General features: G+C 44.4%; 1 protein-coding gene across 1 annotated transcript in view; it reads right to left on the reverse strand.

Annotated features, from left to right (window-relative positions):
• Positions 1 to 15,602: 15,602 nt before the first annotated feature.
• The window catches only part of CYYR1 (cysteine/tyrosine-rich 1), a 148,357-nt gene continuing 136,437 nt past the window's right edge, over positions 15,603 to 27,522 (reverse strand). The window contains exons 3-4 of the mRNA XM_009327897.1: positions 21,429 to 21,586; positions 15,603 to 18,320 (exon numbers count right to left, since the gene is read on the reverse strand). Coding sequence (XP_009326172.1) covers positions 18,187 to 18,320; positions 21,429 to 21,586 — 292 coding nt within the window. The 3' untranslated portion in view covers positions 15,603 to 18,186. The remainder of the gene's footprint in view (positions 18,321 to 21,428; positions 21,587 to 27,522) is intronic.

Consider the following 27,522-nt stretch of genomic DNA (forward strand, 5'->3'; position numbering starts at 1 on the left):
ATGTTATACACTACACTTAATCAGATATATTATTCCTGAAAAGTTATCAACCCCAAATGAAGTTGTACTATGCCTTTTAGCTATTTATACATTGTTCATAAAAAAAAAATAAAAAAAAGAGGGATGTTTTACTCATTAATCAAAAAAGGCTGCTCCGTGTAACTGGTGGTCATCTGTAGCTAATTGTATTTCATTCTTCCTTGGACAAGCCTTTAAGTATTAAATAAAGCCTTCAGTATAGGCTCAGTAACACCATTGTGAATAATGTACATAATGCATGTAACACAATTTTGATACAAAGCTACATGGTATGAAAATTCCCTCCCCCATTATCTTTCTTTTTAGCTAAGGACTAATTTTTGAACAGCATGAGCATCACTGACTTTATATGGATTCTCCTGAAGTTGATGTTCACGTGAACAAACAAAGGTTACTCACTTGATTAGAGACTTCAGGATAATCCTTATAACAATGACAGAGTAAACCTCCATACGTAACAAAGATCACAAAATTGACACTTCAGATGTAAAATGGAAATTAAGCTCTTTCTTGGGGTTTTGCTAGCTGTCCTGGTTTCGGCTGTGATAGAGTTAATTTTCTTCCTAGTAGCTGGTACAGTGCTGGGTTTTGGATTTAAGATGAGAATAATGTTGGTAACACACCGATGTTTTAGTTGTTGCTGAGCAGTGCTTACACTAGTCAAGGACTTTTCAGCTTCTCATGCCCTGCCAGCGAGAAGCTGGGAGGGGGCACAGCCAGGACAGCTGACCCAAACTGCCCAAAGGGGTATTCCATACCATATGATGTCATGCTCAGTACATAAACTGGGGGGCCTGGCCAGGGGGCGGTGACCGCTGCTCGGGAACTGGCTGGGCATCGGTCCATGGGTGGTGAGCAAGTGGATTGTGCATCACTTGTTTTGTATATTCTTTTATCACCATTATTATTATTATTATTATTTTCCCTTTCTTTTCCATCCTATTAAATTGTCTTTGTCTCAACCCATGAGTTTTACCTTTTTTTTCCCGATTCTCTGCCCCATCCCACTGCGGGGGGAGTGAGCAAACGTCTGTGTGGTGTTTAGCTGCCTGCTGGGTTAAACCACGACAGACATACAACTAAAGAAAGGAAGAAACTATTTGCCCCAGTAGGACTCTTAAGGTCAAGCAAAACAAGACTATATCTGGTTACCCTCCAAGTGATTATCCCAAAAGGCCCACAGAGCTGTACCATCTTTTGTTACACGACCTATGTCTGTCCTTTTTATAGTCCTGAACAGTAATTTATTCCTGGATTGGCTGAAATATTAAGTCCCTGGTGTTGCAACTATGATGCTTAGGCAGAACATACCACAAAGGTATATGGACAACTGCTTGTGTGTGCAGTTACGTCTGTCAGAAGTGTTGAGAAGGAGAGAAGGGCATTTTGAGGAGGCACAGGACCGTATCGATCTCAAGTGAAGCAGGGGACAACTCACCATGACAGGGACTTACCTGGCCCAGGGAACTGACCCATGAATCAGCCTTGCTCGTGATGGGTTCCCTTAGGCTACGAGCTCAACTCAGTTTTGCACTGGGGGGAGTCTCAGTTATTTCTTCCAACACTGATACTCAAGTCTTTCATTTTACTCTCACATGGGCAGCCTAGGCAAGCCTTTTTGGACCCAGGCCCTCCCGGCCTTTGGGCAAGAAATGTCCATCCTAGAGGGAGTGCTGTGAGGGAAGATGGGGCTTCAAGGGGGCTTCAAGGGAGCTTGCAGAGTGTCGTTCAGTTTTTGCTGGGGAACATTATTTCCTCTGCAAAACTCTTCCACCATCCATAATCCAGGGCTGGGGAATTCACAGTTATTTTTTTGTCAGAAGCAATTTTTTAAAATTGTCAGAATCATTCTGTCTTCATCTGTACCCACAGGCAGATTTCTACAGAGGGCTATCCACCGTTGTGGTTAAAGACACAGGTCTTTTCTACTTTGCAAAGACCTCTGTGTGGTCTGTCTTTCATGAATACACACACGCACACACAAACCTCCGCAGCCCCGTTTCCCTGCCTGTTACAGGTAGTACCGACGATGTGAGTGGCAGACAGGGGCACACCACCCCTTTAATCTATTCAAGTTCTTTAACGGCCTCACCAGAGCCATACCTGAACCACTTGCCGACTTTAAGTGGTTCTGTTTTACAATGCCCCTCTGATACAGAGAAATGCCATCCCTACCTTACAGACAGGGAACTGAAGCACAGCAAAGATGAGATGTTGAAAATCACAGCTGCAGCAGAGTTATGAGCAAAAGCAAAGTACATCCTAGGTGAGTGTGCTATTCATTCAACTATCCTATTAACAGTTACATATTTGGAAAGGAAAATGAGGATAAAATAATGAGGGAAGGAGACATTAATAGAAAGAAAGGAACCGTGGGAAAGAAAGATTTATCATCACCTGATTTTACTGCGTAATCAGGCAATTGCTCTCCATTTTGACTGCTTGAGAGTATCCCCTGTCGCGTAACTAAAATGGCATTTGGGCAAGTTTTCATATTTCCTTTAGTGCTGCTGTGAGTGTGGGATGTATGGGAACGAGGGGGGGGGCCACTGGATGAGGGAGCAATATCTGCTTTGACCCAGGACCCCAGGGGAAAGCAGAAAAGAGGAAAGCAGGACAGTGAGAAGAAAACCTCCGGTTAGTGGTTTGTGAACGCGTCCTGTAAATAGGTTAAACGTTGATCACGGGCCAGCTGCTTCTAAACACTGCAAGCATATGCAGCTCCGGGTACTGCTTACTCAAACTAACTGAGGCGCTCGGAGTCAGATTTTTGTTCTGGGGAAATGGCTCAGAGCTTCAGGCACTAAAGTTTCAGAAACTCAGGCCAAACTCAATTTGAACGTTAAAAAAATAACAGAAAAATAAGAAAAGGAAAAGCAGCCATTCTGCAAAGTGAGCTAGAGCCACTTCCCTTAGGTATCTCATAAATAGGGTTATCAACAGATACTCACCTTTGGGAAGCTGTTTGAAACTCAAACAAAGGCTGTATTTAAATAATTATATAAACTATACTTTTCTAGACTATTCCTGCTCCCACTTTAATCAAGTTTTCTTCTGCAATAAAAACAAAAATCTAGACATTGAACTACCATCTCCCAAGACAACGCTATTATTATAAAAGAAAAGCAGATTTAGAGAGTTAATAATAAAGTATAGATTGTTTTCTTGAGCAAAAAGAATCACTTCATAATATATTGCTTGCAATAAAGAGTAAGCCTCAGATTTCGTGCAGCAATATTAATTACTAAGGAGAGAGAAGGAAAGAAATCACGTCAGATTAAGATTCTTCTGAATCACAGCAGAGATGATAGAGTGCATCTTCTGAATAAACAGATTATGTTTCAGGGAGTAAAATTAGCAGGCAATCTTCAGCAATGCCTGCCTCTAACAGTTCTCCATATGACTTCTTGTGGGCAGGCCCAGGGGAGAACAACTGATGGCAGAATGATTATTTCAGCTTCCCGTGTTATTATTCTGCAGCCTTTCTCAGAGCGAGGGGATATTAACTATTCCACCTCTTCTCTGTGCTGTGGAGAAATTAGGCTTCACATCAGCATGTAATGTGTTTGTAACAAATAATTGCTTATCACAAAAGCTTTTTGATCTGAAACTATGAGAAATGGCACGCAGAAGAGAAAGGACTTCGTGTAGTACTGCTGGAGGGATGATAAATTTCAAGTAATTGATGTAAAGGAAGATTGCCATCAAGAAAGCAATGTAATAACCACAGGTTCTCATACATGAAAGACCAAGGTACGCGCTTTACATGTTGCAGTGAGAATATTTCCACTGATTTTGGTGGACTCAGCCATTCTCCCCTGCAGACCAGGATACTGCCCTTGATAGCGCAGCCCCCCCCGGGCAGCATAAGCCAAGTGTTACTGGGGCTGGGCCGTTCTGCTCTTCGGCTAACGCTGCCTTTTAGGAGCCGGTTCTTTAATTAACATACACACATTTCGTCCCTAATGGAAACAAGGTTTGTGAAGGACCTGGGCTCTGGAGGAATTTGTTGCAGGCTGCCTCTGAAGAAAGCTCTGTTTTCTGCCCAGGTGACAAGAAAACTAATAATGTCCACGGTGCCAGAGCCTGCCAGTCTGCACGTGTCTTCCCAAGCCCCTCCTGAAGTCATCAGCAACCCAGTAGTTACCCCAGCTTCATGCCTTTGAATGCCTCAACCTTGAATTAATAATCTTCTCCAGACTGCTGAGGAGAGCGAGGAACAGATCAGAAATCCTCAGAGGGGTCCATGTTGCTGAGACACATCCTACGTAGGCTGGAGCACCTGAAGGACTGCTGGTGTTGGGGCAATGGCTCAGCACCAGGGTGGTGGGAGGTGGGAGAGATGAAGGACCCCTCCGTAGGCTGCTCTCGGAGGATGGGGTGCCACATGGGCAGTGGGGGCACCGGCAGGAGCGGCAGCCCCAGTTGTAATGCCAGCTCGGTGGCAGGGAGCAGAAATGTTGGCCCCAGAGCTATCGTGTGTCAGGGTTGGGGAGATGAGTACCACACCGCCAGCCTACCCTGGATGCCAAAAACTCTTGCTCATGTGTGCCGAGTCAAGGAAAGCTGTCATTAGCAGTTTACTTGCAAGAATCTCTCCTATCCTAGAAACCCTGTGGGGAATCCATATTAAAAAAAGAAAAAAAAAAGGTTCCGAAATACTAACTTTCTCCTTAAAATGCAGTGAGTTTACACCGCCTCATGCCTATGTGGCATTCACGGAAATGTCTCTCCTTCTTTTCGTCAGCTGAAAAACTCTTTGCTTTGCCGAGCTCTGCAGAGATCCTGAAATGCACCATTATTTGGTGACAAGAATGGGGTCAAGCATGAGAGAAGCTCTTCATCCTCTAAACTTCAGATGTGCTTTTTTAAAGTCATGGAGTTAACTGACCCTCCTAGAAAGATGAATAAAACAAATGTACTAGGTTTTTATTCAGAGCTGGTGGGTAGACTATGCTGTACACTGTCTGTTCTCTGCCCTGAAAAAGGCACTCCTTCTGTGCCCTTGCGGTGGGCAAGGCTTGTCTGCATCCATTTATGACGCAGTGTTTCTGTTAAGAACTCCTGTTTAGCTTAGGTGTTTCTCCAAAGTTTCGTACAACAGAGAAACAGCAGCTGCCTAGAGATAATGACATAACATCTTGCCCTTTGGGAAATGCCACCTAATAAGAATTTACTCACTCTTTGAAAAATGGGTAAGAGAACATTTTTCTTTTCTTTTCTCTTTTCTTTTTTTCTTTTCTTTTCTTTTCTTTTCTTTTCTTTTCTTTTCTTTTCTTTTCTTTTCTTTTCTTTTCTTTTCTTTTCTTTTCTTTTCTTTTCTTTTCTTTTCTTTTCTTTTCTTTTCTTTTCTTTTCTTTTCTTTTCTTTTCTTTTCTTTTCTTTTCTTTTCTTTTCTTTTCTTTTCTTTTCTTTTCTTTTCTTTTCTTTTCTTTTCTTTTCTTTTCTTTTCTTTTCTTTTCTAAGAATTATGTTTAAATCCTTACTAAGGAAGAGACTAGCTTATATTGTGATTGTAGTGGTGCCCTACCTTCTATCTGGGGGCAAGTTCTCATCTGACGTGTATCAACCCAAAGCCACTGGAGGCTGAGCTGGCTCTGGAAGAAGAGATAACCATGTGAATTTGAACTCCAAACAAGGCAAGCACCTCTCTGGAGGAACGGGGGGATTCTGCCTACTCCACTACTCGCCTTGTCCCCCAGCACCACCATGCCTCAACAAACTCCTCTCACAGCACTCTCTGGGAATGGGGAGCTTACAGAAAAAAACCCACAATAAATCGCTATTAGTGATAACAAGTACAGTCCTGTATTTCTGAAATTCTCTGACAGTTCCTAGTTATTTCTTCACTGTTTTCACTAGAAGAGTCAAACAACCTTTAAGGCAATGAGATGGCTTTTGTGCTAGCTTGGGTTTTTTTTAGGTTTGTGTCTGCAAGGTCCCCAAAAGGGGAAAGGGCTCTGCCTTGGAGGGTAACGTAAGAGGGATGTACAGAGTTTCCTTGCCTTTCTGAGAAGCATTTACAACTAAATGGTAGACAGTACATGTGAAGCAGTACAACTTTCCTTTGTTGTAACTACGGTATAAGATACTTAATTCCCATACAGTTACTCCCACCCAGGAAGAACAGTGCGATGTAGCCAAATGAGGCATCCTCATGCCAATAGAAACCCTAATTATATGTTGGCAAGTGGAGAAAAGGGGGGAAAAAAATCTCAGTTACTATAGCAGTTATTAAAATAAAATAGGCATGTTTCAGCTCAAGATGAAGCATGTAGTCAGAAAGAAGATATTTGATAGCATGGAGAACTGAATGCTGGATGACGGGCAGCCCCCAAATCACAGACCAGTGGTCCCTGCTCCGCAGGAGAGGAGGGCTCTTTGCCAGAGCAAACGTGTTGGCTGTCGTTTCTTCTGGGGATTGCCACGATTTGGGCTTGGGCACCCATGAGCAGACTGCCTGGCGACAGTGAATGAGCACAGGTCTCACCGTGTAATATTTCCACCTGCAAGGGTTTTTTTGGCATTTTCTTGTGCTTGCTTTGATGTGACACAATGAAGGAATGTATCTGTGGATGATCCAGTCATCTTGTGTTGGGATTTCACCTGTCAGCACATTCACCGTCCTCTCTCAAAAAAGAGAAACAAAGGGCTCAAAGCTGCTGCTCACCCTACTGAGAGGAGAAATTACACTCAGATCAGAAGAGCTGAGGCCAAGGGACTTTTACTCATGTGCTCATACTTCTGCTCAACAGGCAGCTTTCAGAGGAAAGGGAGAGGGAACTGATGTGTGAAAATCAACTACGGACATAAAAAGATAATTTGCCAAACTACCTGCTGACTTCAGCCTCATTAAACTCACATTTCCAGCAATGTTTCATGAAGAAGCTGGCATATCCCAGCTGGATAGGAGGTGCCAGCCACCAGGGATGGAGACAGTCCAAGGAGAGGGGCTGGCGGGGGTACCCAGCACACCCCACGGCTGTGCAATGGCAGCGCAGACCAGCTCCACTATCTCCTCCTGCCCCAGAGTCCCCACCGCACAGGGTCCCCACCAAAGGCAGATGCCGATGGCACCGTCGCAGAGAGCGAGGCACTGTGCTGCTGGGCCTTGTTGCAACAGGGCAGCCATAAGGATCCATCTCGTCTGGTGCATAAAAACTGAACTTACAGCTTCGGCTCAGGTTTAAATGGGAAGGGAGTTCTTCCTTTCTTCAGCTCAGTTGAGACCTTTAAAAGACTGTATCTTCCCTATGTGAAAGATGGGGATTTGCCTATTTTTTTGAAGCTGTGAGATAGCTAATTATCTTACTGAAAAATTGTGTGGGGGGAGTGACTCCTCTTGTTTGCAGAGTGTGGTTAAGGAAAGGAAAGTTGCTGTCGATATTAAAACAAACAACCCTGACTTTTACTTCCACTTGATTTTGCAATAAGATAACTAGGACTGATTATTAGCGTAGCCTATGGTAAAACATCTTTTTTTTTTCTTCCATTTTTCCAGCAACCTTTATTTAAGCCTGGAGATTTCCTGGACAGAAATATGAATGCACGCACAATAAAACTAAATTTTCTGGAAAGCTCTGCGAAGATGCAGTAAATCTTTTTCAAAGATAAAATTAATTTACCACGAGGAGCAGGCAATCGGCAGCATCTGAGCTGAAGACTTCTCTGTCCCTTCCCAGACCCATCAGGCCTGTGGGGAGTGCGGGTGGCCGTGTGGCAGGCAGCAGTGTTTCTTCCCAACAGCAGTAGCCTTCCTGCCTGTGACTCTTGTGCAGTGGCCCTAACGGCTCTGCTGCATATTCCCAGGAAAACTCTGGGAAGTCCGCAAAGTCTGCCAAGAAAAACCCTCTGGGTGTATAAGGAAGACAGAGAAAAACCTGTGAAAACTTGGAGATGAGGTCATCTTAGCCCAAGCGAGCTACAAACCCAGAGTAGGTGGAAAACTTTCCTGTATTACAGTGATTTCATTACTTTTGCCTCCAGGCTGTGAAAGTTTATTGAGCATTCAACAATCGTGGAAAACAAAGGGGGAGAAACCCCCTTCTTTTCCCAAAACCACAGGCCAGCCGCTCATTTCAGCGTAAAGAAACCAAATTAAAGAAAACCATCCTATCCAACTCATATTCACCCTTCATTTATCAAAAGACAACCTTCTTGTAGGCTGTCTGTTGTAAGGCAAATTATAAGCTATAACATCAGGTATAAAGTTTAAAAAAGGGTGCCTCCCAACGCACTCAGATGGTTTTAAATTCCTTCTGGTCTTGATGACACCCCTCCAGCGTGCACAAGGGTAACGATGCTTCATCCACTAAGGGGCTGAGGGCAGGCGTGGTGGCCTGCAGTCATCACAAGATCATCATGTCGGCAGCATTGTCTCAGCAAAAGGTTTAGATCATTAAGTCTCTGTATCACACTCCAGCCCAGGAAAAATTAAATTTCAACATCAGTGAGGAAAGCCAATGATGAGCCTTAGTCAAGCTCAGCAATACCATGCAGGTAGCAGAAAATATATGAATCACCAGTGAAGCCAAATAACACCATGGGAGCTTCATCTTCCATGTAAATGGATGCTCAGACCAAAAGGTTTCTTTAAAAGGCATTACCTCGCTCACTGTACTCTGTTCTCACGCTGCCTTTGCGGGATATCAGATCTCACTCAACTCAACTCAACACACCCAGCTCAAATTTACTAGTAATGACATGAGTAATGGCAGCAGCAAAGGCGCGGGGGCAAGGGGCTTACAGCAGCGGTCTTGGAGTGTGATGCAGCCTCTCCCGGGCCCCTGTGTACCTCCCCGTTGCGAGTCTGCATGTTGCGTCCTCTCTGCTGCCCTCCCAGGTGTGCTACAACGTGTGACAATCACACGTCCATGTCGCCAGGCAGACCCAACCTGAAGTCTTGCCGGCACATTTCAATGAACGACGCTAGCAAGACACTTTAACTGTCAACCTTGTATTCAGTATTTCCGTGGGCAAAACTGAGTATTTTGTCATGCCCGATTAAGTTTCTAAGTTCAAGTCTTCACACAGACCCTAACTAGGCGCTGAGTAATTTTCTGCCTGAATTACACAGAGACTAGCAAATCATACGTAAAGCAAACCATAAAAAAAAAAAGCTATTTTGTGATTGCATTGTCTCTAATAAATAGAAACTGTGAAAAGGTATTATGTTCAGTATCAATTATTCATATTTCCAACAAGTAACTGGCACATCCTCAAGTTATGACTTCCGTCCACACTGGCTATAAAATACCGTTTTCACTATGATTGGAATGGCTGTTACTGGCTGTCAATTAAAATATATATCATGTACCAGGCAATAGAAGCTGACAATACCAGGAAGAAATAACACTTGACAGCCACTTGGGAAATATATAGGCAAGAGAAGACTGAAAATTGCTGAAGATCTTTATCTACAGCTTCTTACTTTTAAACACTGACCTCCAAGATATGAAGAACAGAAAGATTTATCGGCACTTGAAAATTTCCCTTGCCTCCTGTTGTTCTGTTTCCTTTTCATAACCAGGATAAATGAAATATTTCTAAATTAGATTGCATTACGCATATTTTAAAGAAGCAGCACCGAAGTCACTCCCACTGCCCAGCATGAGAAATTCCCCTTAGCAGAAATCCTTGGCTGTCATTTTCCAGCCTGGGGAGGGTGGACTGGAGCTAATTACCTGAAGTGAGGAAGTCTTCAGGTGAAGCCCAGGGAAGATTTATCATTTTGTTTGTTTAGCCCTTAGATCCACTGGAATTGGCCTTTCATAGCAATACATCATTCATACAGGAAGGAGGATTTTTTTTTTTTTCAGAAGCTGGGAAGTCAAACAAAATATTCTCAACTCTTGGGTTGGCACCCAGACATGGACAACTTATGCAAATAACTACACTCTCTCAAAAAATTAACAGTCTAGAGACTGCAGAGTTGGCCATGTAATTGCCCAGCAGTTCCCAAGGCTGGATGCAGATGCTCGGAGCTGTGCCCGTTCCCTCTGTCCACGCTGTCACCAGGCTCCGCAGGAGGGCAAGGATAGGCAGAGCTACTGCCAGAGGTCAGCCTGTACTCCGTTTTCTTACTCTTGGGGCATGGAAGAAGCAAACGGCAGAGACTTAACTGCCCTTTCCAATTGCAAAGGTCAAAAATACCAGCTTATCAAATTGATATAAAATGAGTGAGTGTATTTCTGGTTGTAGATACCACTTTGCTTAATCTAACTTCATCATGCAAGTCTTATGTGAGGGTCATGGTGAAGAGGGCACCAGGTGAACCAGACACTTTGCTCTGTCTAGACCAGAATTATTCTTCTGTCGCAGATGGAACCAATCACTGTTGTCCTATTTCATTTATGAGAACTCCTACCAGGTACCTTGACTATCATGCTCAAAATAAGTCTGTCATCCATGGATGAAGTGTTTTAAAACTTCAGTGAATCTTGAGCTCCAACTAGTGGGATGCTTTGTTTTCCCTCACTTCCCACAAGCCAAGATCTAAGATCTGAATCAATCCCTTTTATTATCCTTACTGGTGTCAGAAGGATCACTGTCCAAGCTTACCACTGAGTAAGCTTAGCTTACTCTCTACCACTGAGTAGATCAGGATTAAAAAGGAAATTCTCTGCACTCATCAGCTAGAGAGAGAACCTATGTTGGGCTCCTGATCTTTTTTCCCTAGTTTGATTGTCATCACATAGTGAGAGCTGGTGGAAACTTTGTTTTACTCTACCGGTCTCTCAGATGTGTCAGGGACCATTTATACCTCGCTACAGTCTCTTGTAGATGATGAAGATGGATATACAGTGATAGTGTAGCAAGGGCTGTGGCAGACCTCTTAAACATAGGTTCACAGCTTGTCGGTAAGGAGCCAAACCTATCACCCATCTGGGATGGTTTATCTCCAAGTTCATCACTGTGTGCACAAACATGTATCAGCTGATTTCCCAATCCTGAATCAGATGGCTGATCCCCCACCCTCCACCTCAGAGGAAGAGCACCACCAAATGAGGAACAGTAATGCAGCATATATGTATTTATTTTCATTCCTAAATCTCAAGAATTTACCTGATGAGGTCTCAGCTGAGGCACAGTAGTGGAGACTGCACTACCACAGCACTTACTTCTTTGATGAATGCCCACTAGAACTCTGCCTTTTTCTTAAACACAGAAATAATGATGATGATAATTGACAAGGGCAGCCTCAGATGATTTCATAAATTCTTGTTATGTGAGGTAGCAGGTGCAGAAGCAACCTTGTCTCTTAGCTGTCAATAAATGGCAGGTACCCTGGTATCCCTTTATGCCTTGGCAAGTAATCAACCACGCCAAGCCCCTTACCATAACAAAGCGGCTCACTGCTACGATACTCAGCCTCAAACAAGGGCCAGTCGCAAGTATACAGATTTATTCCACGTGTATGGTCTGCATATCCCACTGTACAATCTATATAATCTGTAGTTGCTGAGTTATTGTTCAAGTTTCAGGGTATAATGAAAGACTGAGTCCCACTACATGGGTTGACTGGATTCCCAGCTATAGATTAACATTTTTGTTTAATTAAGCACAGCCTAGTCACCAACCAGTTACCGCCCATACAAGACCAAGGGACATCAGATGTCTGAAAATTAAGCCAGGAAGTGTATTATACTTCAACAAAAAGGTAAAAACAACTTCCCAGTTGAGCGATTGTTCATAAAGGTCCAGACACAAAGCAGGGGGCTATAGCTACTGAAATCACAAGGCAGCTTCAGGGAATGTTTGGGCTTTACAGTTGCACAGATGCCCATAGCACACCCCCCCCCCTCCTGTTAAAGATGCTCTACAGCGAAAGAAAACAGAAACATTCAGAAAAGAGCAGACATGCTATCAACTTGATAGCTGGCAATACACAGGGAAAAAGACATCCCTCAGAGCTGAGCTAAACCAGAAAGCAGATGTGGGCATGACTTCTTCATCCATTTCCTTTTCCTCTTTCTGAACTTACTGACCACATTTGGATTTTTGGAAACAGAGAGAGAGAGTAGAGTTTCATCACAAGCAAAGCTTGGGCTGAGGGTGATCTCAGGATAGCTGCTGAACAGCTGGTCTTCCTCCCCTGCAGAGGAGGTGATGTTTAAAACCAGGGTACGGATGACTCTTGCAGAGCCCAGCCTCCCCAGGCAGCTCCTAGCGGTGGTGATGCAGGGGAGGCAGGGGAAGGCTCTGCTTGGAAAATGTTCTCCTGTGCTCAGCGCTCTTCGGAAAAGCTCGGCAAGCAGCAGTAAAATAAGGACACAGCCCTGAGCGATCTTGAGGGAGCATGTAAAATAAGGGCAACGAGATGAGTCACTGGTAAGTATGCTGTTAACATAAAAAAAGACCGGGCAATTTGGATAAACTGGCGAAAGGCCGTACCAGTGTCCAGATTAGTTCCTGTAACGGAGGACTTCCCGTCAATACGATGTGGGATCTATCGAGAGAAAGTTGGGGATGGCTTACTGGCCATGAAAAAATGGTTTTGCCCGTGTTCCTGAAAATGAACATACCATAGAAGGGTTGCGAAGGGCTAAGATGTGTTGTGTTATGGGCTAAGATGGTCAGCTTGGCATTAACGCAAGAAAGGAGGACTGCCTTGAAGGCTGCTCCCCAGCAGGTTTCCTGCGAGTGAGCAGAGGGCTCAGGTGAAGACTCAAGCCTGGGGAAAACCAGCATTACACAGTTCCCACTTCAGCCTCCCTCCTGCAGGCTTCAGCTGTTGAAAATCAGCTGCCTTCGCTGGCAGCAGGACAGCTCGCCTCCATGAAGGAACCAGCTCCATATGCTAGGCTGACAAAAAAACCCCCACTTTCTTCAGAAACACCTAAGTCTTTGGCTTTCCTTTTGTTTCTGTTGGCTTTGGTCCATTCTTAGTCACCACTGTGAGAGCAATGGCATCCAAAGGCTGCCCTTTCCTAGTTTCCACCCAGGATGCAAAATGCTAATGGTGCATAGCACAACAAAAATAATTCACATTTTCCATTTCCAGTGCTGCGTAAATATTGGCCATCTAATCTTCACAGCAAACCAGACAGACAAACGTTTCTGCTCTAGTAATTGCCTCTAGCACCTTGAGTTACACGATCCCTGAGCCGGAGCTCCCTGGATCCTTCTCTGGGCTGTTCTCCTGATTGCGTGGCAGCTCTTCAGCACAGCCCATGCTCATCGCTTTCACTCTTCCTACGGTGACAGTCACTGGCAACAGCATCATCGAGCCATCCTCTGTAGGTCATACAAAATCAAAAGTCTTGACCGTTTTGTTTTTCCCCACCTCTCTCCTTTCTTTAGTCCTCTGTTTGTTCATCTCTTTCGGCCACACACCAAGACCATGATGGAGCAGGCGGGGTGTTTTTAGAATGGGTGCACTACAATTCAGGCCTGGACCGGGGCTCTGCTTTTTGGACCTCATACATTGCTGCAATATAAAAACCACCGCTAGACTGGGCATACCCATTGGAAAATAATAATAGGGACCACGTGATAAAAGGTCCTGGTCATTATTTTCTCAAGGTGTTTTGTCCGAATACTGATGTTTTAGTGAAACTGAAGAAATATATTCAATTTCCCTAAATTCTTTTGTGCAACTTCTGACTCAGGGTGTTACATACTATTACTGTGTGCTGTTAAATACCTGTTGCATTTTATTCCAAGGTGACTAAAATAATTATTTTTCTAGTTACTAAAGCATTTGGAGAGCTTCCAGGATGAAAGTGAATACAGAAATGCCAAACATTTACTGTTCTAATAGATAGCCATCAGTGCTTTATGAACTATCCCATTACATCCAAAAAATATCATTGTGGTTTCACAAAGGGTCTTGAGAACATTTGCTTTAAATTGAAAGACTCTATTTCTACTATACCAAGAACAGTGTTACCATCGATCCAGGTGCTCTGTGGAGCAATCTGATCTTTTCATTGTGGCACTATTGAAAATCTGGTCTAGTACACTGGTAAAACTGCAGCTTTCAAAGTTACCAACATTAAAAAAGAAAATCGTTACATTTTTCATTAATTAAAAAAAGGCTTATAATAGCATTAACGATCCTTTCATCGGAGTGTGTCATTTAGGTAATAGCAGCCTAGCACATTAACTTCCCTTGGCTTTGCCTTGGCCTTTTAACTCCTCCAACTGATTATTACCTAATTTGTAAAGTCTCCCAAATGGGTCATTAGCTCTTAAATACATTTCTCCTGCTGTTTGGTATATACCCAAGAAACAGTAGGCTGTCAGGGAGATAACTGGTTTGGAAGTAGCTCTTTCTGGGGAAAAAAAGTTAAAGAAATGCCAGATTAAATTAAGTTTGCGCAATGAATCATGGCTTGAAATATCCCCGATACATGATTAACTAAGACATCAGACAGAATTTATTTTTTTTCCACAAAAGAGGACTGGCATCAGTGCGTATGCAAGCATATGTGCCCTCACAAGCACCTGCAACTCCTGCTGCTCCCAATCCGTAACAGCAATCGTGCAACCAGGCAGTCATCTAATGTGCTAAACTATGAAACCGAGGAGAAAGGCTCATGGGACCGGGTCCTGTACTCCTGACACCGTGACCTTCCCTGTCTGCCTCCCCAGCTCAGCCTAGAAATCGTGAACCAAAGGCGGAGCAACCCGAGACCACAAGAAAATCAGTAGCATCTGGTCCAAGTATATGAACTGCTCGGGGCAATGCTACGTTCACTGACCAAATTAGCGATATTGTCCACTGCCAAGCAAGAAAAGCAAAAGATTGTTTGGCCTTTCCCAGCCACAGATTACATTTTTGTATTTTTTTCTTACTTTACAATATGATGTAGGGCATGAGACTGAAATAAGTTGGTGTGACTAAGTAAAAACTCTTTGTACTAACCCACTCAACTGCAAGCTATTCATGTGAAACAGAATAAATGACTACTGGCCGGCAATATCTGCACTGCAGGAGCTTTGAATATGGAGGTGTTGAACAAATTACACGTTTCCACGCAAAGAAAATAACACTTAAGGTATAACAACACTTCTTCAACTAAATTCAACTAATAAAACTTTAGATTAGCAAATGCTCCTATTTGTTTATGCAGCAACTTCTTTGCTCTATTCCTTTACTTTTATAAATCTTTCTGACCCCTCCTTCTCTTTGGCTGTCTCAGTTTGCTTGCTTATTTTCAATGCAATCATCACCTCTTTCCGAAAAGAGGCGACTCTACTAGTTTTACCTAGTTTGCTGGAAAGGTAACACCTTTATGTTTTATGCCCTTAGCAAGGACAAGAGATGTGGTGTCCTTTGAGATTAAAATTAATGTCTGTTATAGCCCAATATATATGGATCTGCAGAACATTAATTAACATACTAAAATCAACATCCTCATTAGTGTTTCCATATCAAACAAATAGCTCGCTATCGCTATGAAATTCTCAAATCACTATTTCCATAATTTTCCTCTGGAATAAGCCACGTATACACTGTAGGTACTTCAGTCACCGTGACCTTTATGCAACATCATCGGAGGCAACACGCAATCGCAAAGCTGAGAAACAGAGGACTCTGTGATCCAAGACTTCTAGTTATTTTCCAGAAATGCCTTTTTATTTAAGAAAGCTGCTTTATAACTTGTTCTGACAAATGTCATAGCTGGAGAAATTCTTCCTCTAAGGGAAGATTTATGATCTATAGGATAGTTTTCTTTCTCTGTATTTTTCTGGAGACTGGATCCATCAAATACAAACTGTGCTTTGATTTGCGTGTCTGCCGTTCAGCACAAAGAAATGAAATACAAGGATGGGAGAAACGACAATACATGTTACCTATAGGTAACTTTTGGGCACAGAAATATCATCCGGTGTGATCAACTAGAAAGCGCTGAGGTACTAGCGTAGAATGATGTGGTACGAACAGGATTTCCTGCAGAGAAAACTATGCTCGTTCTGTTCTTCACGCTGGCCACCACGTTGGCAGGCACATCAATACCTCAGTAGATGGTTTTGAGTAGGGACTGCCAAAACACCGCATGCAGAAGGTTGCGCTTCATGGGAGGATTTCAACTGAGGAACATCCGTCTCTTGAGAGGTCATGGTACCAGCTGAAATGTCGCAGGACATAGCCCAGAGCAGAAGTAATTGTAAGGATAACCTAGTTCAGGAGTTGTCACCTCTGAACAGCAAAACAGAAATGAGAATTTAACTCTCCCTGGAGAAGACTCCAAGGAACCAGCAGCAACCAAAACCTGTGATGCAGCTCAGTTTTCCTCTGACTGGATTACAAATACCTAGGTAGCTAATGGGCCTGTAACTCAAGGCTCAGTTTGGCCAAGGGCCACGGCACAGGGCTTCTGAACTTACAGTGGCGAGGACCGAGGCCATTTGCGCTTTCAAGTGGGGTTTCAAGAGGATAAGCTTAGTCAGCCTGGAAAGGACAAATACAATCACAAAATCTGAGCAAGAACAGTCAATAAGGTCTTGTTTACAAGAAAACCTCTGAGTAACTTTTGTGCTCAAAGTTAAAAGGTTGCTTGAGTTCTTCTCCGAATCAGGACCGAATGCCAAAAATATCAGACTTAGGGGGTGATGAGAGGTTGTCAGTTGACCTCATTTGGATACGGTACCACCTTTTTTGCAAGCTGTTTTTTTATTCATTAATACACTGACACACCTGGAAAGAAGATGAGGGCTACACTGGAAAATATTTAAATGTGTTCTGATCTCCGGGAATCAGCGGTAAGCTGTAGTCTCTCCCTCTGAAATGGACCTGATGCTGCGTCCTGAACTCTAGGTGCCGTATTTTTGTCACCTTCCGCTATTTTGGCTGTAGCATTCTCAAACTGCCCAGCCACCCAACTCAAACTAAGGGTGTTCAGCAATTTTAAATCCCTGAAGAGAACCACTGCCTTTGTGGTTCGCATATAAAACTGAGAAAAATACTAGTCTTACCATCGAAGGATGATGATTTAGGTAATGGGATACTCTATTCTGAACTCAAATAGCTGCTTCTGAATTACAGTTAGCCCCGTAAGTATATGGAACATTTTAAATCATGAAGGCCTGTACTTTACATAGTGGAGATTAAGTTATTTTGAACAATATGTGTGACAAATGCAAAAAATACTATTTGGTGACTTACAGTTTTAAAATGCCCAAGACAACATTCAACAGTAATCTGATGCTCACAGTCCCTCTGCTCATCTCTTTGGTTAGGCTGAATATCATTATTATTGGTAAACAATATGATTTAAAAAAAAAATAGTCTTTACACAATCCAATTGAAGACAAATCTATGATGTCTTAATATTTGGTTTGTATTTCTTCTCCCACCTGTGAGTTTTCCCAATTCAGTATTTTTTAAAAAAAATCAAAGTATCATTTGCTGATAAAAAAGGCATTGTAGCATATGTCCAATGTATACAGTATTTAAGTCCAGGTAAAAGCAAATCAGCTATAAATTAGTGTATTTCACATATAAAAATGCTCTTTATGTTTACATTTCAGGCCACAAACTAGTCTCAAACTGTTTAAAAGTAGGCACTTAAAACAACCTGCACTTGGGCAAAAATAATATCCGTAATTTTTTGGTTACTGAATAACTCCAACAGCACTTCTCTTGATAATACGCTTATGAGACCAATATGCACAGCTGATCATCAGGTATTATCAGCCTGAAGTAGAAACTGAAAATAGCTTCAGTCTTTCTTGTTCTTCCTTATTCCCCTCATTTCAAGAAAAGGCCTAACACATGCTTGAAGACAACAGTTGGGAGTTTTCCCCCCAAATAAGCCCCAGCAGCTGCCTCTTGTGCTTTCAAAACAGCTTGTTGAACCGTTTGTACCACTTGCTGTTCTTACATGGGAAGACCCCCACTCCCACGTGCTGTAGCGGGCTGCAGCTGAAGCCAAGCACTGATGCTAAGCACTACTCATCAGGCACCGACTTACAGGAACTGTTTCTTTGGTCACGCGCTGTTTAATCATGAAATGTGATGGTCCAGAGTGGACAGTATTCTTGTTCATCCTGAGCCATGGCAACCCTCCCAGGTTATTTCAACACCTGGCCATATGTGTTGATGCAGACCCCATCCTATTTGTCCCTGAGCTGACAGTATTTGTTCCAATGGTGCTGGCTGTTTCAACAGGCAGTTAATATCCATGTGAAGCCATGTAATTATTTCCCTGAATATCCAGGGTAAGGAGGGGGTGGGGGATACTGTATCGAAGTCTGTGGAGTTGGAGTATAAGGTGGAGGTAGGTCAGCCGGGTACTCCATTTCGTATTCGTAACTGTATGGTGGTGGAGCCACTGAAATGGGAGAAAAAAGAAGACATAGATAAAAAATCTTTTTTTCAGATGCAGGCCCCCAAGTATTTTCTACTTGACATTCAGACTTCCATACAACAGATGTAAAGTCTCCTGGCAATGCGCCCACTTTTTTTTCAAACTGCCATTATACAGTCACTTTATGTCAATGCAAGTCCTTGCTTACTGTCCTTTCCTTCACTGCTTAGTCGTGTGCCCACCGACATGTTGTGCTGGTAACAGTGTTTGAGTGGCCATATGGCAGATGATACCAGGGTGATGTGGCAGAGTTAAACTTTTTCAGGGAAGGAAGGTTGCGTTTTTATCAGATTCATTCCCTTTCACCCCCTTCAGCAGCAACATGGACTTATGTCATATCAAATTGACGGTGTAGCCAGGGCCTTCGCTGATCTCCACAGACCTCTCAACCACCCTCTGGATCCCCAGGAGATGTGTGCTATGCCATGGCATGCCAAACATGGCTGGGAGCTCCTCACTGCACAGCAGCGTCACACCTTCCAGGGCAAATGCTGGACATCTTCCCAGGACGTTCCCAGGGCTTGGGCTGAGGAAGAACAAAGCTTTTGCCTTGTTTACCCCAACGGAAACATCTGAGGAGAGCCCTGCATTTGTAAACTGGGTCAGGCGTTTAGGAAACAACAAAAATATTCACAAACAGCTGAAAACATTTTCTCAACTACTTCTAATAACCTCTAGAGAGGAAGGATTAATTCAGTGATCATAAAGACAGTAAATGCTGCAGAATGATAGCACGGTAGGAACCAAAGTCGCCATATCAAGACCCCATTAGAGTAGTCTCTCCAAATTTTAAGGTCCAGAGTCTGCTGCTTCTCTGTTCATGTCACCATGGATGCTTTCCTATCCCCTCCCTAGATGTCTCAGGCAGACTGGCAGTGAAATAGCACTTGAATAGACAGGAAACGGAAACCTAGGATGTTTGTGATGGGAAGAGTCTCAAATCCCAGTGTGCCATGAAAAGCACTCCCTGCTCTCTGAAAACCCAGCTGCTGTTCGTGGCTGAGGCCAAAGGAAGGGCATTCCCTCGCTTGCCGTTCCTGTCCAAAACAGGTAATGGTGGTGGTGGTGGTGGGGGCGTTGATCACAAACCCTGCAGCCAAAGCCAGGTTAAGTCATTACACCAGAAGTGTTCATGACAGTGGGGAACACAGAAATAATTTCAGAGCTTCCCCATCCTCTAAAAAACTGCTGCTGCTGAGAGGAAGAACTGCTCGAACTAATGTTTGCACCAGGAACGGGGAGCATGCAGAGTCAAACTGCTTGGAGGTGGGGAGATAGGGATGAGTCATTGCAGGAGCAGACTTGGGGAGGAAGAGGCGACAGCCCCGGAGTCTTCATTTTCCTCTTGTTTTTACAGCTTGCAGTGACTATTAGATTCTGAAGTAGCTCTTCAGCAATTCATGGTTGAGAATATTGCAGTTTTCTTTCATTACTCATCTCTCTATGCAAAACAATGTTGCAATGATAAGGATGATTATAGGTGGTTTTACTTTAACTGGAAAGTAAGAGCATGAGGGAAAAAACAGACACTCAGAGCAGTGAATGTGATAAAGGAACACATAATAAATTACATAGCTTGCCTATAAGTATACATAATGCACCTGGGGTTTGCTGCAACCTTTGCAACAGGAGGGAATATAAAGGCAGGGGATCTCTAAGAGTGGGATGAGGGGACTTCATCCATGAAACAGCATTGCCTTTTATTGCAGTGAACTCTAAAGTTATCCCAAGGCAATCGCTCCTGGATTTGTAATTAACAGTGTCACTGAAGCAGAGACATAGCTGCATAGCATAAACACCGTTATGCTGCTTCCAGGGTCAGCTTTGCTCTTCAACAACGTGGCCACTTTCTTGTGGTGGGGAGCCCAGATAAATGAGCCTTGCAGACCCCAGCTGGCTCAGTGCAGATCCACCTTTGGTGCTCCTGTACCGCAATCCTGGACTGGTGCAAGTTGACAAGTGCGGTGCAGAGAGTGGCTCTGCACAGAGCTAGCTCAGGTACAGCCTGATGAACCAGTTCCCACTCACTATGGGCACAACCGCACTGGAGCAGACACGTGAGGGGTCCCTCCTGTCCCCTGGGGTGCCCCAGAGCCTGTGACAGCTTATTAGCTCAGTGCCAGATCTGACTTAGGCTCCGTGACTCCCCTGGTGCTGCCCTGCACCTAAAAAAACATTACACCAAAACAATGTAAAACCACAGACAAGCCTGCATTGAGCACATCCAACACTAAGCTAGAGCTAACAAGCACCGCCAGTTCTCAGCTAACTTTGACCAAGGCAGAACGGGCATCTCTGCACCGTGCTCCAAGTTCCTATCAGTTCAGGCATGGTGCCAGGCGGATGCAGAGAGCTAGCTCCGATCCAGCACCACATGCCAGCCAGCAGTCCCTCCTGGGACACACAGCAGAGAACACACTGCAAAGACGCCTGTGTGCCTTTGTAGAAGTCATCTGGGATCCCGCAGCACCCAGCAGGGCTTGTGAGCTCTGGCCGAGTACCAGCCAGCTTGGGCTGCATTAGACTCCACATGGCACCACTCGAAGCCTTTGCGCTATGATCCACAGACCTTATTGTCCAGGCTTTCCCCTCTCTGTGGTATGCCAGGCCCCCATTACATCGGACAATGAAAGGGAACTGACTGCACGTGAACAAGAGCAAATACAAGAACCAGAACACAAAAGAAGAACAACTGATCCGTTGCCAGAGAGCCTCTGGCACAGGGAGAAGGTCTATCCTGCACAATGCAGCACCGCCCTGAGCGAGGTCTCAGCGTGCTACTGCGGGCACCGCAAGCCATACAGCTGTGTGAGTATGGCACCCCGCCAGATCTCATTAGCCCACTGAGTAGCTGAATAAATTAGCCCAGGCAGAGTGCTGCACTGACGAACACTGCGCACGCTGAGCTGTCTTGCGTTTCTCAGCAGGGAGTCCTGCCATTCCCCTCCGGACTGGGAAGAGCCGCCTGCTGTATTCACATCCCCCATCTACTGCAGAGCCGTTAACTATCCAAAGATACACTTCTACCATGAATGCAGGCACTCTTGCAGGGGTGCCATTTCGCTTCCTTACCTGGGTACGTGCTGATAGCATTGATGTGTGTAGTTCGGATGACCCCTACTCGAGTCCCACGGTTGTTCTTCATGCACATGCAGATACAGATGGCAATCCCAGCAATCACTCCCATTATAAATACTATACCGAAAACAATTCCAGCTATCGCTGTGCCTCTGCAAGGGGAATGGAAACATGCAGTCAGTCTCAGCCAAATAATGTTTACAAAACAGAATTTTTTTCTCAGGAGTGGCCCTCGTTTGAGGAAAAAAGTGCATATTGATTACTGAAAATGCTGCAAATTTTGATCCACCAGGGCATCTGAATAGAAGAAATGAAAGATTGCCAAGACCAAACTGAGAAACTCCTGCCTTTGCAATCATGCCAGATCACTCTGCCGATTTACCCTATGTTAATTCCTCCCATTCCAGGGCCTTCTGAATTCAACAACTTTTACATATTACCAAGAATAATTTCTTCCCTTTCCCCTCATCACACAAGACTTTTTTTTCCTAAAGGCATTGGTATGATTTTCTTTTGAAAAGAAAGAGTAAGTTATCCCCAGTAATATATTCCAGAAGCATCCCAAAGCGCCTGCATACTGTGCTTCCACAGGAACGGTTTTGTCATTGTTTTATCTTAGGTCAAAAAGTCCTGCTGCTGTGCTTCTGAGCCCACAGATTAAGGAAAGCCTCCTCTTCTTGAGGATGAGCAGCAAGAAGCAAAGCGAATGCCCACTCTTTCACACTGCTGCTGCTGCAGCCAGCATAAGTATTTGAGGCTTAAATGATTTCTTTTAAACCGGTCCAAAGGAAAGAATTTAGCTCAGCCCCTGAAGTAATGAATCAGACTTTCCTTGAAATTATATAGAGAAAGGAAAGGAAGCCTTATTGCACTGACACACGGGAGAAAAACCTCACCAAGAGGCACTGAAGAGCTCCCAATAATAATGAGGGCAAAATCAGCCTTTCTGATGAACCCTAGTTCACTCAGGTTTGTTGTCAGGCACAGGCAGTGAAGCATATGGTGTATGAAAGATGGTATTTATAGCCTGCCCTTTTATGAAAAAAACCCAGTGACTTGCCAGAAATAGTCTTACTCTGTGCATCTCTTCATCTTCCAGCGAAGATTTCAAATAGCAACCTTGCTGGCAACTTTTTTACGGGACATTTTAATCAATCCAAACTGATAGTTCGTCAACGTGAATAAGCTGCACTAGGAATTACTGCAACGTAGAGAATAAAACAGGCACTGCAATACTACAAAGACAAATATTAAAAGGAGTCTAAACCATAGTTTAGCTTCCCCATACAAGCACGGGAACACAGAGGCAGGCCTGATTTTCAAAATGCTGATAGCCTATTGGCTTCCAAAAAGTCAGCAAGAGTCAGGATGGACTCAGTATTTGAAAAATCAGGCCTTCTATTTAGGAACCTAAATATGAATTTAAGAGCTTGTTTTTAGGCCCCAACTGTTCAGGAACTTGGCCAAGATTTGCAGTACAATTACTGAATTGTATAGCATAAGTAAACACAGACAATTTGCTGTCTTACTAAAATACACTGCCAGGGAGCTAAATTGCTCTCTGCTGTTATGCAGCAATGAATGAAGAGTGTGCAGGGAGAGTAAACCTGTTAATATTTTACAGAATATATAAAGGCTTAACTTACAAAACCCTAACTCATGGCAGCAAGCACCTGGCCGTAAAACCAGTAGCTCAAAACACCGATGTGATCAAGTGCTTTGGTATTAACCACCATCAGTAACTAAGAAACACCTCCCCACCCCCGATAGTTTGCATCTAACAAAAAGATAGTCTGATGCTCGTGGAAGACGTGACCAAGAGACCTCCAGTTTTCCCATCCTGCTCTCTCTGGGAACATTATCTCTACCTTGAGAGAAACTGCCGATGAGAAAACAGTTTGATTCAGGAGACATTTTAACACAATACTCTCTTCATTCCAGAAATTTTTCTTACAATATCACAATTTAAAAATCAGGCATAATGCACAGCACCCCTATTATAAACACCAGTGAATCGCTACTGCTTTTGCTACATCCACTTAGTGGATGAATCACTGTGCCCTTTGCCAGGAGGGCTGCATCGCAGAATTGTAGGGAACTCTGTTACGCTGAAATAATCCCTCTCCCAAGTGGAAGAAGCAGAACCAGCCACTGCTGACCACTGGCCTCAGGTCCTGCATTGCATTTCTGCTTTCTACACGGTCCACTGCTGCATAGCTCCTGCATCCCAGGTACGCTCTGCCTGGCTGATCTGCTCAAATCCCAGAAACCACAACAGTTTCTTGCACTTCTAACCACCTGCACCCTGAGGAAAACCCATCCTCCGTCCTAAAGGCTGCCAGAAGCAGGTAACACACAGCACACGTTACCTTCCCAGTGCTAAATTAAAAGTTCTACATTAATAAAGCCCATTTTAAACACAGTTTAAATAGAGTTTGTCTCAGCTGTCTCCAAAGGCAAAGGTGTCCCATTTGTTCTAGAAGCGGTCAGCCAGATGCCATTCAGTCATCTGCCCTGAGCGATGGGTTGCACTCTTCATGCGCCAGTGCTTACCGGACACCCCAGCCTCATACCCAAAGCCCACTCTCCCCTTCTGCATGAACAGCGACTGCTCCAAAGCAGTATCACTCCACTAATTTAAATGATGATTCTGTGGTACTTTACATAAGAAGTATTCATAAGGAAAGGAAAAAAGATGACAAAAGGTCTGATACCATCTTCAAAAGGAGTTTGGACCTTTCCTGAGATATTAAGCAGATACTTATACACCTGCCAGCTTGCTTTGGGTGACAGAACTGAGATCCAAGGACTCACTTACGGCCCTATAGCTTTCTCTAGTGACTCTTTGGCAGTGTTGGTTGACTGGCACTATCTCGTCTCTGCAAAGAAACAGTGGTAGGGCAAGACACAGCTGTAGAAAGCCCATCTGCGTCTGCCTGCATGTGAAATTCAGAAAGGCCTGAAGTCCACTGGCAAAACTTCCAAGCTGGAAAAGGCCTCTCAGTCTAAACACAACCATACCGGAAAGCAAAAACCTTCTGTCGGGCTAGCAAACCTGGGTCAGTAAGCAAAATAAGGAATGTCAGCTAAAGAATTCTTTCGCTGGTCCCCACCATAGCTCCTGTTGGTATAGCCGTGAGCCAGAAACAAAAATGGTCACCAAAGAAAATATTCACCAGCTTAGCTCTGCTGACAAAACTGGTAAGTGCAAGTCTTACTCATGGTTCTGAAATCAGGACAAAAACCAGTTTAAATAGCTAGACCCACCGCTGCTCATGGATTCAGGTTTTCACACTGCAGTGGTAAATTTAGACCACCTATGGATGGTTACGCAAAGAGAGCCTGAGATATGGAGCAAAAGATGTAGGTCACTTTTTAAATCCGGTTACAGCCTGACTGAGTACCAGCAGAAAGGCGCTCGCTGGTCTCCGTGGGCTTCAGATCAGACCCAGTGCCACGCACGTGAAACTGTTCCAGGAATTGAGTGTTTGAGTTGAAAAGGATCTGTTTGAGAGGACTTCAGGAGATGTACTCTCCCAAATATCTGTAACAGAATATGTATAACACTATACCACTCTCTGACGGTGAGTCAAAGCGTAAACCCATCCTGATTCAGAGACCTGCAGCCCCTGCCACTCACAACGCCCCCCAGTAGAAGTAGGAGCACTCTGCCTCTGAACATCAGGCGTCTCAGCACCAAATCCTGGCAGGACGACGGTCATGCAGTAGCTGTTCTGGGTGCACAGCACAAAAATTAATGCTCGTTCTTTTTGTGGAAAGCCTGTGGTATGACTAGAATGTATAAAGAAAAATAAGCATGTATTTTTTATAGAATGGCAAAGTTTCTCTTCATGCTATTAGATAGAAAATAGATATCCTATCAATACATGTCCCTTATTTTATATTAAAAAATGCTTTCTTTGTCTCTCTCTCACTGATATTTTAGACTTCTGTATAGAGACACTGGGGCGTACAGAGATTTTTCATGCTATCACCACTGCAGAGCTGTTCAAGGGAAAGTGCCTAAGAGAAAAAGGACACTGTAAAGCAAAAGTAGACCTAGAAACCACACAGCAGAGTCACATAGCAACTAGGAAGTTTGAAACGAAGGGAAAACTTTGAAAGGGAACAATTTGAAGGAAAACATTATGCAAAGTCCTTTACAGAAGCAAAACCAATGAAGAGAAAAAGACTGCCACAGAAAAACAATGCACAGAAAAGTAAAGATGGAGAGGGAAAAAAATAATTTTAAAGCTGTGGAAATGTCAAGAGAAATTGTTGGGGTAAAAATCAGATATTCAAAGCAACAGCTTTCCACCTGAGTTTAACAACATCCTGCTGGAAAGAATATAAATCTCATGCGCAGCTTAACATTTCTAGCCCAGCAGAACCCCGTGCAGGGGATCAGGCCGTTTGCTGGGTGGCACCAATGCCTTCGCAATGCTGGAGCCAGGCAGGGCTCTCACCACTCTTGCAGCCGGCATGGTTGAGGTGCCCGGGGTCAGAGAACCCGTCCCTCGGGGGAACCGGTAACTTGGGTGTTTTACATAAGTGGCAGAGGCGTCACCAGCGGTTGCTCCAGCCCGCGATGGCTAGGCTTGAGATGACTGGAGAAAAGGAGAGAGACTGAAGAGCAGCCCTGCTCCTTCAGGTCTTAATGAGTGGGAACAGAGTTCATTTAGCACGCCTTTCCCCTCCAGAAGGCAACTAATTTGGGATTTAGGTGAGCAAAATGGATGTCAAATTTGCTCAAGACGAATACCGCCTCCGCGATCATCTCCACTTTGGGGACAACGGATCTTGGAGGCCTAAAAATCTTAGGGCTCAATAGGTTAGTGTTTCCTGAAGGAAGAATGACTACTGAATAGGCATCAATTTTTAAATGCATTGTAAAAATTTGGGAGCCAGGTATACATGGCCTGCAACGTGGTATGGCAGGGACCTTGTAGTCCATTGGCCTCTGTTTTTCTTTCTTGGGTTGTGCCCTAACTTCACACGTGGTATGGCGTGGAGCATAAAACTTTGCCGGGGAGCCTGGTTTATTAGTAGAAAACTGCAAAGAAAAAAACTTTCAGTCAGCTTTTCCAGAAAGCCCACAGACTGTAATGCAAAATGTTTTAATCCCACCAGCACCGAGACAGTCCCTCCTGAGTCTGCACGCTCCACCCCCGCTTCCCACCCAGGGATCCCCAGGAAAGTGCACTGCGGCCGAGGGATGCTGCGCAGCATGTCCCCCGGCCCTCCTCCTGCCTCTGAGGTGTCCTCAGCATGGGGGCATGCACAGGTCTGGCTCCAGTTATGGGTCAGGGCAAACCAGGCGAGGCACAGGGGGACGGATGCCCGCCAGCCCGGCCTCGTTGCACCAGAGACCTCCAGCCACATCCTTGCATCCCAATGCTGCTCCAGCCTCCCCGCAAAAGCCTGCTGCTGAGGCTTGGGTTGTCGTCCTCCTCTCACATTAGCACTCATGCCTCCACACCTGCACCTCCTCAGTGTGCAGGGAAAGCCCCAGCTGCTGGCACCATTCTCCTCCAAAGATGCCGTGGGGACAGTTCCCCATTGCATGTCCTCCCGCATCCCCACCGAGCAGCATCCCTTGCCCCCTGGGTGCCTTGGAGGGAGTGGGTGCTGCCTGGCACTCTGCTGGCTGTCCCTGCACCCCCGATTCTTCAGCTTTGGGTTGTGTGACCCTCACACCCCTGCCCTTCTTGCATTTGTTGTCCTTCACGAGCAGGTGGTTTCTCTCGATTCCTGTTTTCCTTTAGCCCTTTCCCTCCCTGGAACACCTTTAAAGGCTTTCTTAAACTGGAGAAGCCACTAGGGGCAAATAGCCAAAATGATGCCTCAGGAAGAGCATAAGAAAAGGGAGAAAACTTTCTCCCCTGGCTTCCTTCAATGATTCACAGCTCAGCAACTTTCTGACCCAGACAGGTTGGTTTGTTTTTTAACTATCACGCAGTGGATTTAGAATCATAGAATAGTTTGGGTTGGAAGGGACCTCTAAAGGTCATCTAGTCCAACCCCCCTGCCATGGGCAGGGACATCTTCAACTAGGTCAGGTTGCTCAGAGCCCCGTCTAGCCTGACCT

The sequence above is a fragment of the Pygoscelis adeliae genome, unplaced genomic scaffold (assembly GCF_000699105.1).
Source record: "Pygoscelis adeliae isolate BGI_AS28 unplaced genomic scaffold, ASM69910v1 Scaffold14, whole genome shotgun sequence".
In the NCBI taxonomy this organism is placed as follows: domain Eukaryota; kingdom Metazoa; phylum Chordata; class Aves; order Sphenisciformes; family Spheniscidae; genus Pygoscelis; species Pygoscelis adeliae.